The sequence below is a fragment of the Calonectris borealis genome, chromosome 6 (assembly GCF_964195595.1).
Source record: "Calonectris borealis chromosome 6, bCalBor7.hap1.2, whole genome shotgun sequence".
In the NCBI taxonomy this organism is placed as follows: Eukaryota; Metazoa; Chordata; class Aves; order Procellariiformes; family Procellariidae; genus Calonectris; species Calonectris borealis.
The window spans coordinates 29,048,695-29,066,543 of NC_134317.1; the positions used below are offsets into that span (position 1 = coordinate 29,048,695).

The 17,849-nt window shown below is 36.9% G+C and overlaps 1 protein-coding gene across 2 annotated transcripts in view; it reads left to right on the top strand.

Moving 5' to 3' along the window:
• PARD3B (par-3 family cell polarity regulator beta) overlaps positions 1–17,849 on the top strand; it is a 433,243-nt gene that overhangs the window by 18,539 nt on the left and 396,855 nt on the right. For both annotated transcript variants that reach the window (XM_075153452.1, XM_075153453.1), the window contains exon 2: positions 9,746–9,847. In XM_075153452.1, coding sequence (XP_075009553.1) covers positions 9,746–9,847 — 102 coding nt within the window. The remainder of the gene's footprint in view (positions 1–9,745; positions 9,848–17,849) is intronic.

Consider the following 17,849-nt stretch of genomic DNA (forward strand, 5'->3'; position numbering starts at 1 on the left):
CAAAGATAAATCTGTTTCTGTACTGACCTGATATGATTAAAGTCCCCATTTTGACATCAGGTTTTTAGCACCTTCAAAGACAGAAACTTTCAAAATTGGGTATTTAAAGTGACCTTATGTAAAATTTTTTTTTTTCCAGGACTTCTTTCCTACTTTGTAATTGCACCATTTGGCAATATCACATCCAATGATGATTAAAAAAAAAAAAATTGCGGGAAGGATAAGTTTTCACAAGTAGGCTTGAAAAATAAAGTGAATGAATCTAACCAAAAATTTAGTGTGTGTGTGAAAATACATAAAATGAGATATTTTTTTTAAGATTTTTTTAAATCGTTTGTTTACATGGAATAGCTTCCTCTGCTATAGTCTAAAAGCAGATCTTCTAAACAGTAGGGCAAATTGTGTTGTTTTGAAAAAAATTCTTTAGTTCAGCTCATACTTGAATGTTTAATTTATTCATGTTAGGAGGAGTAAAGTTTCTTCTTCTATGTTGTCTTACTGTGTGAAGAAACCTTCTTAACCTCTCTGAAAATCAAAATGTGTGCTTTGGCCAGAAACAAAGCATCATGGATATATTATTTAGACTGGATTTACTTCCTGTGATCTCTCGTTTTATTTCCTGTATTGAAATTGGGACATATAAGCTGACATAAACCAGGCACGAACAGATCAAGTATGCCGTGCTCCAATAAACACCCATGTTAAAAAGTATTTTGATCTTTTGAGAGGCTCAGGTTTTTTGTGGTTGATGTGTTTTTAATCCTTGTGAAAAGATTGTCCTTGATGCTCATTTGCAGGTAACATTTTGCTTTTTTAAAAAATGTACTGATTTAAGGATTCTTTGATTACTTTATTTTCTCTATGTTCCTCATGCATGCAGATAGTTAAATTTTTTTTTGTTTTGAGAGTCTAACTTGAACTTGGAAACCGTTCAGTACACTGAATTAATAAGGGAGGCTTACTAAGGAGAAATTTTAGGTAGGAGTTGTCTGCTAGTGTGATAGGATGATACCATGCTCAATAGTTGTAATCTATTCTTTTAATTTTCTTGAGGTAATTGGTCTAAGATTGCTTAAGTTACTGTTAAGCGAAAACTCATTTAAAGAGGCCCTCATGTAGCAGGCAGTGATGTTGTATCCTAGCCTGATGAAATGTGTAAGATCTTTGTGATTACTTTAGCTATGTACTTAAATGTGTTACAGTCATGTGATACAGCCTATAATTTCAAAAGCATTTACTCAAGTATTTTGCTTAATTGGACCTCTTCTTGCAGAAAGGGAAATGTGAGAGAGCAGCTCTCGCTGAGGTACACATATTACAGCTATGAGATGGGTCTCTTCATTGGGAGATGGCTTCGTGGTAGGAAGCTGACAGATGCAAACACTGCTCAAAATGATGTCACTGTCAACATTGCGAGGTTTTTAAAAATTTCTCGTTTGCTTCACGTGGCTTATGGTAAATAACAGTTTCAGGGCTACATGCCTGTAACTGTGTCGGCTGAAATGAAAATGCCTGTGCGATTTGTGAATACTATGGAAGGGGAGACGAAGTTATGGTTTGGTAGCGGGGTTGAAAGCTTATTAGTCAGCGCTGCTAAATTTACTGTCAAAAGTGAAGAACTTTGTCTTGTATGTACTCAGAAGTTTGATTGCTTCTTCCTGTTCTCCATCACCCCCCCCACGTAAGGCAGAATTGCGCTCTTAAGATCCATTCTTAGGTGGCTTTATTTTTATAGTACTTTTGTTTTATCTGGAAGGCAGATTAGGAAGCACCTGTTACGGTCACCTTTCTAGGACTGTTTCTACTGTATGGCCTTCTGTGTTTTCCATAGTTTTATTGCTTAAAAGCCGTTTCTTTCTGAGCAGACTTACCTTCTGTCCTTTGCTCTCACCTCAGCTTTAATTTCTGTCTTTGAGCTCAATCACTATAGATCTTTTTCTTGACTATTACTGACATGAAAGAATGTGTGTCACTTCAGCTGGTAGAAAGATATAAAGAAGTTTTATCTTCTCTCTAGCATCTTAAAGCATTTTCACTTCTAATGCAAGCAGATTCAGAGTTTTGGTAAAGGAGAACAACAATACTATGGAATACATGAGGAATCTTTTTTACTATTTCACTGTGCTGTAACGTGTTTCTATTCCTTGTATTATCTTGAAGGTTTCTTGAAGGTTTCTGCTGCTTTTGAATTTCTAACTAGAAATGATTAAAAATGTCTTGTTTAATTTTATGCAGTTGAACTATAGCGCTATAAAGACAATGTAATTAATTCCAGGTAAGAACTTATTTTCAACAGTGAGACCTAGAAATGTGGGTGTGTAACTCACTCTGTTGTATTGTAATGCAAACTAAACTCTGGAAGCTTCCTGAGCAGTGAAACCTAAATGTTACTTTTTCTCTATTTCTGGAAGTTTGTGAAAAGACAACCTAATTTATACTCAGTTGGCCTTCATGTAGGGAGGCTTATTTGGGTCTGGTCAGTGCTACGATTGCTGAATTCAGTAAATGTGTGGAACAGATTTAATCTCTTGTGCAGAAAGCTGTCTGTCTTTGCTTTTTACAGAAACTTCTTGTGTTTGTTTTTATTCCTTAAAAATGTCATCTCTGCAACATACAATATTGTTACAGAAATTATACAGGTCTACTACTTTAGCTGTCTTCACATGTATGCATGTAGTTCTTTGCCTGCTAGGAGGATGGGGTGTGATACATTTTTATTAGTGTTTCTCTTAGGTTGTGTAAGGATGTTAAAGTGCATGTGCCTTGTGTTGTTGCTGAGACCTAACCATTCAGCTCTAGATCATTCTTGAGGAATCCCTCTGTGTAACTGAGGAATATTTAACAACCAGCAGTGATAATATGTAATATGCAAACATTTGCTTCCTGATCAGCTGTTTATTTTGGGAACTCTGTATTCATACTCCCATAAAACAGAGCCTCACCTGTACTACAACTGATGATGGCAGCCCAGTTGCTGGCAGTTGAAATGCAGTCTGATTAGAAGTACCACTTCAGGCATGTTTGGAGATGGCTATGGAAAACAAAAAATGCTAGAGGCTGTTCTAATTTAGTGATAAGTTTTGAGAAGGATTTAGAGATGAAGTTTGAGGCTGTGACCGACTTCATCCTACAAAAACTCCCTTTTTGTACTCCGCTCCGCGAGCTGTGGTGTGAGAGTAACTAATACTTAGTGCTATTTGGCTGTGGATGATGATACATAGCAATAGGACGAGAGGAAATGGCGTCAAGTTGCGCCAAGGGAGGTTTAGGCTGGACATGAGGAAAAATTTCTTTACTGAAAGAGTGATCAGGCCTTGGAACAGGAAGTAGTTGAGTCGCCATCCCTGGCAGTATTTAAAAGACGTGTAGATGAGGCGCTTAGGGACATGGTGTAGTGGGCATGGTGGTGTTGGGTTGATGGTTGGACTCGATGATCTTAGAGGTTTTTTCCAACCTTAATGATTCTATGATTCTATGTAGCCTTAGAATGCTTGTAGAAATCATTAAATACGTCTTATATATTGGGAGGTAATAGATCACATTGCAATATACAATCTAACAATAATTAAATGGTAGAATATCTCTCTCTTACTGACCTTAACCTAAATTATCCCCTTCATTGGGAAATATGTTGCGATTTGTGGGGTTTTTAATCTTATTTTTACACTGTCTAAATAACAGAAAACAACATAGCTGGAGTCCAATCCTTCCCTCCAACTTTGACCTAGCATTTATTCTGTTGCTGTGGATGTGGAACAGGCATATGTGACTTCCATTTTTTAAATACATCCTTTGTCATGCTGTGTTTCACTGAAGTCTATTTGCTCTAGTGAAGCAATAATGTGGAGATGCTTCTAAAATATCGGCCTGAGAAGTAGTTGTGGGAGGAGTCTTAAGTCATTCCTACTTCTGAATTTTTCACTGCATCCTGTCTTTACCATATTTAAATAAAAAATTGCAGGTTAGGGACTGCAATTAATCTTATGCATTCCGCACAGCAGAATAAATAACAGCACCAACAATAATTAATTGTGAAATCGTTAAGTGGTGTTGTTTATTTTATTGATGGGCCAGCTGAAATGTAGTTAAACTTGTTAGGATTCTCTTGCTCGTTAACAGACTGAGATACGTTATATGAACTGCAACACTTAGAAAGTATGTTGCTTTAGTTTTCTGAAAGTAGACTGAACTTTCCTATTCGAGTTCGGAACAAAAGGAATAAAGATGGTTCCCCAAGTTTTTGATACATTAAAAATGTGTATCTATAGATGTATATGAAAAGTAACAATAAATGGGAGTGTCTTTTAATTATAGACTGATTGGTCTTTCACTTGAATGTGTGTTTGTTGACTGAAAATAAATGCATAGAAGAATTCTTGAACCTATTTTAGACTATTTGAACACCGAAGGTGTTGCACTAGGCGGAAACAGTTAAGTTAGGATTCTGTGACATGAATGTCAAAACCACTGTTTTTAATTTATGTCACTTCTCTGCCTACATTGCACTTGTGCATTCATGTGACCTGGCTTTAATTTAACATTTGGTAAATATTTGCATAGTAATTCCTAAAGTGTTCTCCCACACATAAAGGAAATGATGATAAACAGCTTTTAAGTGGCTTGATGTTAAACACAAACATGACTTGCAGCCCTAAGGTAAAATGCACATTAGAGTAACTGTTCAATATTCATTTGGGAAGTGCTGGTATGTATTATACCAGGTAACTTATTCATACTTTTTCTTCACATATTTAGATGTTTCTGTTGTATACCTCAGCTAAACTTCTGCATAAGGGTTGTATGCCATGCTGTAAGAGAACTTCTCCCCACTTATGCTGTTAGGATATTTTGGTACTGTTTTGAAGAAAACCTGTAGATGTGTTTTCTCCTAAGTGACCCTGCCAACAGGAGAGCATTTAGGAGCATGGATAAATGGTAACCATACTTGAATGCTACCCAGAGCTTCTAGGCTGCTGTTAGTGTTTTATTTTTACAAGAGACCCATTCTTTTGTTTTTCAAAACTAATTCTTTCTTCTTGAGCATGTGAACTTCCAGTGATGATGGTTGAGAAGATATTGGGAGGAATCATTCTAAACACTGTCACTCATTAGAAGAGGACTTTAATCTCAAACTAGAAAACTAGAACCTCTCAGTTTAAAAAAAAAAAAAAAAAGTCCTAACATTTTAGAATACAGTTCTTACACTTTTTTTGCTTTATATTTGGTAGTTTTCTCAGCAAGTGCCTTCTCAGTAACTATGTCCTTAATCAGTCCCTTCTCTGAGCAAAAATGGAATAAGGGTAATCTTATCCTGTATTGTTTATAAACTTAGAAATCCAGCACTTTCTGCTTTCAACAGGTAAGAAGTGTGAAGCAAACATGTGCAAGCTGGGATCAACCCTTCACATGCGTAACATTGCAACAGCCTATCACCTCTGTTACTGGTGTTACTGGGTTCTGACTGTCAGACCTTTCAGAAAATACTGTAAAAGCAGAAAAGCTGTCTGTTTTGCAAGAACTCCAGTGATATACTTTATAAAGTTACGCTACTACTTTGGAAATGCAGTCTCCTGCCTCACGGTTTCAGAATATATGGAAACTGGAACCGTTCCTGATGCTCTCTGTGGTTGCTGTATCTTACTAAAACGTAAGAAACTTAAAGTAACACCATCCCTTTCTAAGGAAAGTTTAGATTTCTCCAATGACAATTCTATCTTGGATGTACCACAGTTATTTTAAAGACCTATTGTGTTCCTTTTGAGCTCTAAATAATGTGTAAAACACAAGTGTGTGTCTGCATGCATATGCACACACATTCATTTTTCTTCCTGTTACTGTCCATCCCCTACTCATCATGTGGATAAAAGGCTATTTGGGACTTAAGATATTCAACTTTTACATCTGCTGTACATGACTTGTTTTATACGGTGAGTTAGCTAAAATATTGGTGTTTTATTTACTGAAGTTGTCTGGATTCTTGGTGAGAGTAAAGAAGCACAGAAGAAATTTCCATATAGATTTTAGGGTTTTTTTATATAGACACTTTGTATCCTGTGCATGGCAGTGTTTGGAGTTCATCCAAAGAATAGAAAATGTTCTCTGACTTTGAAATCTCCTTGGAATGGGTGAGTGATTTTGCTGGTCAGATGAACTGTTGTTACTTCTGTGACTGCAGAAGAAATTTCTTCCACCTAGGCTATCTAGCAGTAGTTACTATTTGCTTCATCAAACTTGTCTATAAAAAAACATCTCTCTCTCTGTGCTTAGTAGCTGGGGTTTTTTTAACTTTCAGGAATGAAGTTCTGGTTAATAGAAGCCAGTTTCACATTTATATTTCTGAAACAGCAAGTGTTGAGTCCTGTTGTAGTCTTTGGTGGTTACTGTAATTGGGGAGTCCCTAGGATCAGAAGGTCATAGTGGCTTAACACTGTGTGTACCTGAGTCATAGTGTGTGTGGGAGCAGTACCTAAACTATTAAGAAGTATTTTTTTGCTAAGGAAACTATGTGAATCCTGTTCCGATTTAGTTCTTGTATTTCAGTGTGAATTGTCATTCCTTTGTTTTAAAGAATCTAACATTGGCCGCACTTGCTCCAAAAGATTGATGAGGAATGGCATCTTCTGTTCTTTCAGACTGATTTAGAGACTACTTTCTCTTGGTGTGGCCGCTAATAAAACCATTAAATTACGGTATTTGTTGTGGCCCAAAGTTAAAGGAAGGTTAGGAATTCGTTAAGCTTAATGTAGTTTAGGGTGGCTGTGTGTCTTGAGCTTGTTTTGTGCCAACTTGCTGCATTCTGTTGGGACCATCGAGCTTTCACACTCCTTTTTTCTTTGTTTCTTTTTCAATGACACATCTGGTTGGCGCAGCTACTGAATGACAAATAGAAGCAAACATTGAAAGCAAAATATTCCAATCAGCTGTTTATTTTTTTCACATCAGCCTTATTCTGTCTACAGGACACTTAAACATATTAAAACCTGTTATACGTATTATGCTATCTTCAGACAAAAATGTTAGCTGCAGAAGTTTGTCTAATTAAGAGGAGTGGTTATCAAGTATGCTGTTTTAGTGTTACTAACTAAGGAAACCTTTTGTGATTGCATTAGTTAAAAGGTTCAGGAGGAACATCTGTATGCATTCCAGTTTGAGAGAATCATATTTTGTAAGTTTATTGGCAGGGTCAAGTGACACTCTTTCACCGTGTTTCTGCATTAGGTAAATTGATGTAAGTTAACGTGCTTGTTTGTTGCACAGAAGTACATTTCCTCTCTGCCTTTTCATCTTAAAATTTTGTGGTTATGGTAAAAATACTTAAACCATGGGTTTTAAAGTAGAGCTTTGAGCTGTAATAGTTGTCTACACTTCATCACTTTGCAGAGACAAAAGCATGTTAATTGATTTTCTTAAATTTTGTAATTTTGAACACCTGGTATCTAGAATGAACAAACATTTGCTATTTCACAAATGGGTGGTTTCAGTGCAAAATGAAAGAACTGTAGTTAGAAGTAAATTACAGATTAAATAAACATGTTACAAATAAAGATACTTTTATGTGCGTAATTGGTGGTTGTCCTTCAGCCATACTGTATGTTAGATACACTTAACCCTCAAAAAAGTGCAAGGGGGTAAAAAGGCTGTGGGTTAACCTAAGGCAGCTAAGCCCCACACGGCTGCTTGCTCACTCCTTGCCCTGTGGGCTGGGGAGGAGAATCCTAAGGGTACAAGTGAGAAAACTCATGAGATAAAGACAGTTTAATAGGTAAAACAAAAGCTGCACACACAACTCTGCCCCCCCACCCCTTCCTCCTCCTTTCCCACAGCTTTTATTGCTGAGCACAGTGTCATATGGTGTGGAATACCCCTTTGGTCAGTTGGGGTCAGCTGCCCCGGCTGTGTCCCCTCCCAACTTCTTGTGCCCACTCACTGGTGGGGCAGTGTGGGAAATGGGGAAGGCTTTGCTGTGTAAGCACTGCTCAGCAATAGCCAAAACATCCCTATGTCATCACACTGTTATGGTCACAAATCTAAAACATAGCACCATGCAAGCTACTATGAAGAAAACTAACTCTATCCCAGCCCAAACCAGTATGTGTCAGTGGAAGAATTGAAACTGAACTGTGGAAGCTAGATGGGTCAGAAAAGAAAAACATTTTGCTTAGAGTTGACCGGCAAAGTTGATAGTGGCATGATGGGCTGAGCTGTTGGTAATGCTAGGATAGTTGTGATGTGAGGTTTTTCAGTTTGTTTTTTGACCGCTGCCTATTGATGATACAATAAAAAAGAGGCCTAATCCAACTGATCCACATCTGTACCTGTAATGGAATTATCCTGATTTATCTGCTGTCTGCATCACTTGATGGCCAAAGTTATAGAATGCCCATAAATAAATATGGAGTGGAATATCCCTACTTCTCAGGGACTTCGTTACCTGGGGGATATCCGAACTAGAGATAAGGAACTTGCTAGTCTGTATAGTGTGTCTGTTGTGCTTTACTGTGCTTCTGAGACCTGTGATCTAATTAGACTTGACAAGGAAGAAGAGAGATATAGAGATGGAGATATAGATGTAGTATAAATGGAATCATTGGGATTGCATATTGCACATCAGCAGTGCTCTTCTTTCTTTGTCCATTTCTGAAACCTTTCTCAAAGCTATGTGTGTGCTTGCCAGTTTCTTGACCCTTAATTTTAGCATATTGTGGCCGGTCTCCATAATATTTGATGGAGAACTCAAATATGCTTTGTAATCTTAACTAAGCGTGTTTCCTTTCTTCAGCATGCGGTAGAAGTGCCAATTCAACTTTATCAATGCTGAGACCTTAGAGTACTCAAACATGTTGCTATGACTCGATGAGCTGCCATGTGCTTGTTAAACCATGATAGCTGGCCCTAACAGGATAAATGTTCAAATGTTAACTAAGGCAGCTCAAACATAGCTACCACTTAGCCTGTTCCCCTTGGAAGTTATATCTACACAGGCAGCTGGTATGGTTTGGGGGTAGTGGTTACAGACTGTGTCTGCTCCCTGATTTGTATTTGATGTCAGGGAGAATTTGCTGTTGAGCAGTGCACTCTAAGCCTTTTGGCTTCAGGGTCAGTGGAACGATGGCTAAGCTCCCAGTTATTGAAGTAGTTAATAATATGTAAGGAAAGCATTAGTTTTGGAGAACTAACGACGCCTGTTAATATGGTACACAACATTGCATTGGAATTTGAGAGCATTTATCTGTGAAAACAAGCTGGGATTTATTTATTCTATTTTTTTTTTTTTGCCACAATAGTGTGACCTACCTCCTCATAGAAAGAAATGATGGGTGCTTTTATATATATAAATATATGTATACACCCCTCCCCCTGAAACTGTCAGGAGTGGTACATGTCCATACATACATATATTTACATGTGTGTGCTGATAATAACCCAAATATTCCAACTATAAACTATTGTAAAACAAAAGAAGTTTAATTTCTCCTTATTTTTTGACTGTTTAACTTAAGTAAAGAATGATAAGGCAAAGGAAGAGTGCATTTTAAAGATCGTTTGCATAGTGTTCTATAGGTAGTGTCTTGTTACTTGTCTGTAGTTTTCATTCTCTCTCTCAGTTTCGATTTCAGGTGGTGGCTCCAAACTTCTACGTCATGATTAAAGAGGGAAATGGGAAGCAGATGGGAAACAAAGATGCTTTGTCTGATAGAACTAGAACCATGCAAGGGTTAGGTTAAGTCTTGTGTCTGTCTTACAGGATCCAACTTCCTGGGTAAATATTCACCACCTGGAGTATACAGATGGAGGAATCCTGGACCCAGATGATGTGCTGGCAGATGTTGTGGAAGACAAAGATAAGGTAGAGCTTGGATGAAAATACTACTTTTGTGTTTTGCTGTGTCTTTTCAAATAACTAATGCTACTTTCTCATTTCTTGGAAATCTGGCAGGTGAAGTGGGTGTTAAATATTCTTAAATTAAACACATCTGCCCATAGATGCTATAGCGCTCTGTTTCTGGAGTAAAACTGGAGGAGGGGGAAAAAAAAAAGCATGACCAAAGCAATGAAGATAATCAGAGGAGCCTAGCAGCTGATTTAGGACTTAAACTTTTCAAGCAGTTCTGTGTTTCTTTTTATTGCTGTATGAAAATAGAGTGAAGGAATGTGAGTTTTGCAAGACATCTATTTTTTGTGCCACTTAAAATGTCTTATATAATTTCTTCCTTTGCTTAGAATTAAGTTTTTGAGAATCATTCAAATGTCATGGTTGAATATGTGTGACAAAATAAACAGACAAATCCTACGATGACAAGAACAGCTGCCTCAGCTGTGTTAAATTTCAGGAGGAGTTCCTGTGATTTGCTACTGAAAGTCTAAGCAGGCCAGTTATTAATTTTAAAAGCTATGAGTCTCTAACTTTCAATTCAAGTAAGATAGATGTCTTTTCTGGGTAGAGAAGTAGTAGCTGCAAAGAAGTCCCTTTTAATTTTTTTATAATTATCAGGAAAATTTAGTTTTGGGAAACTAATTGGTGACTTATTTCAGCATAGAGGAAGAGGGGTATAATTTATAATACTTTGCTGGTTTTTTTCTTTCTTTTTTTTTCTTCATAAAATCAGGAAAAAATATATCTGGTGACTTGAAACTGAAGATCCAAATATGGATATGCCTGTACTTTCAGGCAAATAGCTTTGTCTATTTACAGTGCCATATGCTTTGTGACTTCAAAAATGATTTTGTTTATTGCAAACAGAAATGCTAGTTTTGTATGCTGTTGATTCTTCAATGACTTAATACAAAGTGCAATGTTTTGCTTATGATTAATGGGATGCTATTTCTCAGTACCTTAGAAAATTGTCTAAGGCGTACTTCAGTGTCATTTTATGGTGGTTTGTGTGGGAATTCTTAAAAACAATGGAGCTCTGTTTGGTATACGTTCTTTTTATCAAACTTGTATTACTTGCTTGTCCATGTTTATTGAAAGCGTGCTTAAAACACCCTAAGACTTTTTTCCAGTAGTGTTTGGAAGCTAAAGACTGGGTTCTGAGGATTGACACAGCTGTATATAAAAGATAAGACCATAAGCATAAGGTGTCATGAAATGACATACTGCATTAAAGGGAAATGCATTACTGGTCTCATCAGTTAATAAAAATTAACATGTCCACCCAGGATTTCCTCTATTTGAAATACTGATACAGGAACACGTATGCAAATTACCATCCAGTTTTTAACTTGTTGCCAAAGCCTTTGCTATACTTTATTGGTGGGTGTCGCTGGTTGAGTATGTGTTGCTGCTGATGTTTGTAGTTCACACACAGCTGTAAGTTTGTCTTCTGTTACAACAGTGCTAGGTGGGACTTTGTAGTTCTGAGGCTGCCCTGAGGAAAAACCACTGGAAAAACGGGATCTTACTTGCTGAAGTGGTCTGGGGTAGTTTAGGAATACAGCAAATGCCTCGATTTCTCTTGCTGTGATGTCTCAATTACATGGTGATGGATCACTACCATCTTCTCTTCTTCAGAAGGCCTTGGTGAAGCAGTGATGAGCAAGCCTTACTGAACAGAGGCAGCTGCAGTGACAAATCAGGTTTTTTGATTAAACTAGGGGAGAATCATGTAATCATGTAAGGGGATTGCTGGTTGAGAGGTCAAAGAATTCTTTCATTTGAGAGTGGAATTGGGCCATAGCATGTGTAAGGAGCTATCCATACTACCTACTTACAAGGTGTGGTATGATCTGATAACAAAGAACCAGCCCTATAAAAGGCTTACAAATATTTTTAATAGTTTTGTTGTGGCCTGTTAGCCCTTGAGCCTTCGCCGGTGCTATTCTACACTGAGAATATTGTCTAGGGGATCTTTAAGCTTTGCAAAAAGGGGAGGAGATATTTAGGTCTAATTGACCTGATACCTATTTTGGTGTTTGAAGTCCCTAAATAGATGAAGGAATTTTTGGTACATTTATCTGTGCACTGATTCTCTTTGGTTATGATTATCTGTATGTGTGATAAATGAATAGACCACAGCTTTGTTGCTCCCTTGTCCTTGCCACCCTTTCCTATGCATCCAAGCCAGTAATGCAGTCTCCCATGGAATCAGTCACTCTATATAAAAGTAAGTGTTGTGTTTAACCTCAGTGCCTTTAACCAAAGGTGTGTTTGGCATTGCTGACCATCACTCTTCTTCAGTGGCAATGGAAACTAGCTGATGCTTTTTTAAGGGTTAATCTGGTCTAGACTGTACTTTGATAGCAGTAAATTAGCACAATTTCTTCAAAGGAAAATGTGCTGCTAATCTATTGAAATTCTTTCACTGTGGCAACAAAACAGTGAATCAGAGAGAGCTAGCAGATATAACTTATTTGGAATTCAAAAGCTTTTGACAGTCCTTAACAATAGACTGTTAAGGAGGCACAACTACTCATGAGGTAAGCAGCAAGTGCTGCCTTGGGTCAGTAAATGATTGAGAGGGAACAAAAAGATGGAATAAACGGTCAGTTTCCAACGTTGTAAAATGATGGCACTGGGATGCATAATGCACGTTATTTGGAGTGGCAATGTTTTTGAGCTCTGCTTATGTTAACTTCATGGTTTTCCCTTGAACTCAAAAGTAATCAAAATTCAGCAAATAGGCAGTACAGTGGATGACATTAATTGCTGTCAACTGCACAGTTATGCATGTTGGAGAGGGTGGCTTGTTCTATTTGCATATAAAGCAGGTCTAAATTAGTATTATATGTGCTTGGTAACATGTGTCATGTGAAAATGCTTTGGAAATTCTTTACGGTGAGAGCCCCTCTTGCTGCTGCTGCCTCAGCGATAATCTGTGGCCCGAACGGGATGTCAAAACTAGTGTTGAATAGTTTTAAAATAGCTTGTTTTCACTCAGTTATCTAGCCAGTGGGTCATGTCCTGATTACTCTGAATGATGGATCTAATTAATTAAAAAACCCAAATGTTGTCATTTGAATAAAAACACGCTATTTAAATTGTCTGCTTTTAATGTGTTGAAGCTATAAATGGAGTCCTCTTTGTACACTGTTCTTAACAGATCTTTATCATTTGAACTTGCTTTTTTCCTCAAGGAAGAAAACGCCCTAAGAAAATTTCTATTACATGCAAAAGATGAGTATAAAACATTTCCCTTCATATCATTGTGTACATTGAGCCTGTGCTTGGCACATGTCTTAAATGCTAAAATGTAATGTACCCATCTAGGTTTCCCTCTGGTTTTTATATGGAGTCATGTTTTCAAATACTCGCAAACACCTGGGGAGACTAGAATGATGTAATGAAGCCCTGTGTTCATAAGTTAAAACTTGCTTAGCTTATAGGAAAAGTTTAAACTGTTAATAACTTAATAATAATACAGGGAAAATACAGTTTCTATCTAATGTATATGTTCTTTTTTTGACAGGACTAAATACAAGCAAAACATGCTTACTGGTATGCTTTTATCAGCAAAGCCCTTCTGAAGTAGAGGATGATGGTTTGCTGTCGGGGTGTTGGGTTTTATTGTTTGGTTCTTTTTTTGTAAGACCATGCTTGCAAGGGCAGTATTGCAGTATCTACAATTTGGCCAGCAAAGCTCTTGAACATTTGTGTAAAGATACCATTTCCTGATCAGCGCTGCTGGCAAAAGATCTAGGCTTGTCATCCTAGAAGGTGGTGTGGATTTAACCTCTCCAGAGGCTTGTTTTTTAGCAGTTCCACTGCTTTAAGTATTCAGTGGGGGTGTTTTCTGGGTTTTTGTGTGGTGGGTTTGTTTTTTTAGGAGTGGAAGGAAAAAAAGGGTACGTGATTGTGATTGGCATTGCGCCGATACTGAAATAGCAGGGTGCCAATATGGTCTTGGAAATACTTTTTGCTTGGAAATCTCCTTTGTTAAATATAGGCAACTGGTGTTTTTGAACAGCAGCAGAAGCTTTTGAAGGACACAAAGCGACATCAATGAAATGCTGAAACATTGACATTGTTTCAACATTTGTAGGAACTGGAACTGTCATTTAAGTGTTTCTAATGATGATATCAAGTAAATGGTATGAATTAAGGGTAGTTCAGATACCTATTTTAGCTAAGCATTTAATGAAATACTAAGTAGCAAAATCAATGAATTTTTCCTTCGCAGTTCACTACCAGCAGAAATGCAATATTGAGAAAACATGTCTCCTGGAAGGTCTGCAAATGCTAGAGAAATCATCTGCTGGCTGTTCAAAATGATTACTAGGCCCATGCACTGTCCTGATAAAAAGCTGAAGATCCGGCTGAAGTTGTTTTTGTAGAGGATGCTAAGTAACGCTCTTAAACCTTACTTCAAACAGAGGTCTTTGCAGGTAGCTTTGATTTCAGTGACGGTATTGTGAGTGTGAGGCTGGTTTGGAGAAGTTGTTTCAGCAAAATGACAAAAATGTTTGGATTCAGAAGCAGATATAAACTTCAAGATTGATGTAATTATACAAAGGAAATGTCTCTCCAAGTACCTGACAGGCATGTTTTCTGTCACTGGATACTGAACTTTTCATTGTTTCCAGGCAGGTTTAGTCACTGGGAGTGCTGGCTGGCTGCGTATAGTACTTATACAGCAGTTATTTTCTGACCTGGGTTTGACTCTGTAGACCTTCAGGGTTGTAATTCCAGCTGTGAAAGTGACGGCATGCTCTAATGTGCAATGTGTATTTAAATTAAGTTATATTGAAGAATTCCACCTTTAAACAGTTTCTGTTCCCTCCAATCATCAAATTCCTCACAAAATGGAATGAAGAACTAAAGTAACCTTTAGGTAAGTAGAAAAGGTGTGGCTGAAAAAGATGAGGTGATAAGGAAAATGATTTCTATAAACAGATTGAAAAACAGTAAAATGAAGTCAAAATAACAAGGCAAGTGGGCAGGAGTATCTCAATAGTTCAGAAAATAAATAAAGGGCTGTGGAATTTTGAGGGAATTTCTCTTAACAGGGAGTTACAGCACTGCTGCTTTAAAAGCTTCCCCTGCAAATCAGTGGCAGAGGCCTCGATGCTGGCTTGTTTAAATTACCTTCCAATGGGTCAGCAGAGCCCGAAATGTCATGCTTTACAGATCTTTTTGTCATATGGTTTGATTCTCAAATATATGATCCATGCAAGTAATGCATACTTAAGTTAGAGGAATGTGGTTCATACTCTAGACTTCTGTGTAATTGAGCTTTGTAGTATTTTCTCTTGGATTTTGTAACTTTCTGATAAATGGAATGCAGAATCGAGTTTTTTATTCTTCACTTTGTTGTACAACAGTGTATTACACTTGTTTAGGAAAAACAAAGCAAGATATGAAAGACTTAGTTACAGCTGAGAATTTTTACCTGTTGAAGTATATGCTGCAGTGGTTTCTTATGTAGGCTGCTCTACAAGTTGTTGCATATCTACTTTCCCCTGGAGAAGTTTAAAAAAAAAAAATTCCCTTTGATATAAAGGATAAGCATGTAAGAGAGATGTCTGGTGGCACAGAAAGCAATTTAATGATGTTAGTTTCATATAATGTGGAGGTAACATTTTAAGTGTGCAATGGGCACAGGATATTTCAAATTGGTACATTGTAACTTGGATGCTCTGTGTCTTTCATAAAATCTGCACCAAAAAAGGCATGCATCAAAGAGTAAAAAAAAAAAAATTACAGCTGTTTTTCTCTATAAGGTGGTGAATGTTGCTCTGGACTAGGGTTTTAACACTCTGTTTTATGACATTTAGTTGATTAATACCATGGCCAAGTTACTGCTTTAATGTGTGTGCTTTTACTGACTGTTAAACTGGTTGCAGCAAATACATGCTTCAAACTTTTGATACTTAGTGCTTCTGGCAGAGTCTTTGTTACACTTCTGTAAGTTTGAATGCCTTGTTTGAGGGGACTGTTGTCCAGAGGCAGCCAATTCTTATGTTTAGTTCCTTGGTGCTAATGAGGTAAAATAGGGATTAGTAGATCAAAAACCTGGTATGTTTAAGTTGGGGAAAGAAGAAGTTGCAGAAGTTTGTCAAAACTGGTATGGAAGGGGTGTTGTTCTTTGATTTGGTTTTAATGTTTTTTTCTAAGTATAATTTTCAGGCTGTGGTTAATATCTCTGCCAGAATGTGTGTAGATATTTGTCTCTGTGACTCTTCCTTACTGCTTCTGGTTTTGCATTCATATTTTGTGGTTTCAGTAATGAGATCATACAGATGAGCGGAAATCTTAAAATTTGATTTACAAAAAGGATAACTAATTAATTCTTCTTTCAAACCCTAAATTGGTAAAAATTAAAATGGATTTAACTCTTATTCTGAATAACATGATTACAACCTCCAAAGGCATGATACAGTGTTCTTATCTGTTAGATTCAGAGTATTCTATTTCTTCCTTGTATAAATAATTTGTAATAGGTTTCAGTTGTAATTTCCCATAAGCTAATAAAATTATTGGGATATGAAATTGTTACTGCTGACAGTATTTGTTTACTTAAATATTCTTAGCTAGTTCTGCGCAATGAAGATATAAAGACAAAATACTACTATGAATAAAACCTCCATGTAACTTCTGTTCTATCAAGGGAGTCCGAGTGCAAGTATTCTTTAGGTGTCTGATAATCAGCTATGCATCATGCGTCTACCACGAAAGGGAAGTATTAGAAATGGCATATTTTTAAAATTACCTTTATCCTTTTCAGCATCTTAAAATATGAAGAAGAGCTGTGAGACACAAGAAAATTCTAGATCAAAACGGAGTATCTGTCCTTTTGCATTGACTGCGATGATGGCTTTTCCCCTCATCTTGAGTCACAGGCTTTTTAACTTGTTAAAAAATATACTGCCAATGCTTGCTAAAAACTTCTGTTGAGTTTATCTAGGCTTTACCTGTAGTTTAAAAACAAACAAACAAACAAAGGCATTGGGGATGGGAAGGCATTCTTATGGAAAAACTGTAGACCTTGATTTGCTGGCCCTTTGGTGAACTAAGATGGAGTTCTGTTTTAGCTGTGGATGAAATAGTATGCATGCCCGTCAAGCTGCAGCCTATTTTAAAAAATATGTTTTCACACTTTTCAGGAAGAAAAGGTTTTATGCCATTTTGAGCCAATGCTTGTTTAGGAAACAGATGTCTGATTTCACTCTTGTGTAGTAGGGTATGCTGTGAGCCACCATATATATATATATAAAAATGGATATTTTGATAGGAGTTAGTCTGTTTATTTTTGAAGTGGGATCTGAACTGTGAGTACCAGAGGGAAGGGGGAAAAAAAATCACCATCATTAGTACTTACTAAGCAACACTTTATTTCAGTAATGCAGTTTCTTTTAGAATACAGATTATGAAGCTTTGCATTTTTATGAAATTTGTTTTAATTTCTTGCTGCAGAGGTGCCATGCATTATTCAAGATTATAAAATGATTTGAGTTTCAGGAGCATTTGGATTTGCTGATGAGGATTTCAAGCTGTGTAATTATGAAACTGTATGCACATAGGTTGGAAGTTCAGATCTCATTAGCGTAATCATTAAAATAACCATTTTTTAAGTGTGGTATCACATTCTGGGGTGTGCAATTACACTATCATGTGCTTCTGGTTACTGGAAACATTCTTGTAATAAACTTCAGGTCTAGCAATGTGCTTCAAGATAAGTTCATAGCTTTAAGAACAGACACCTGGTCAAATGTTGCTTAGCTTATTAAAGAAAATTCAGTTTTATAGTTTAGAGCCATAACACAGGGCCTGTATGCATAAATTAATCTCCTATTTATCCTAGAAAAAATTACAAGATTTTACATAATTAGTGCTGTATAATGTAATTTTTCTTAAAATAGATATTGTCTTGGAACATATTACAAGGGTTACTTATTTCAGCTCAACCTACTTT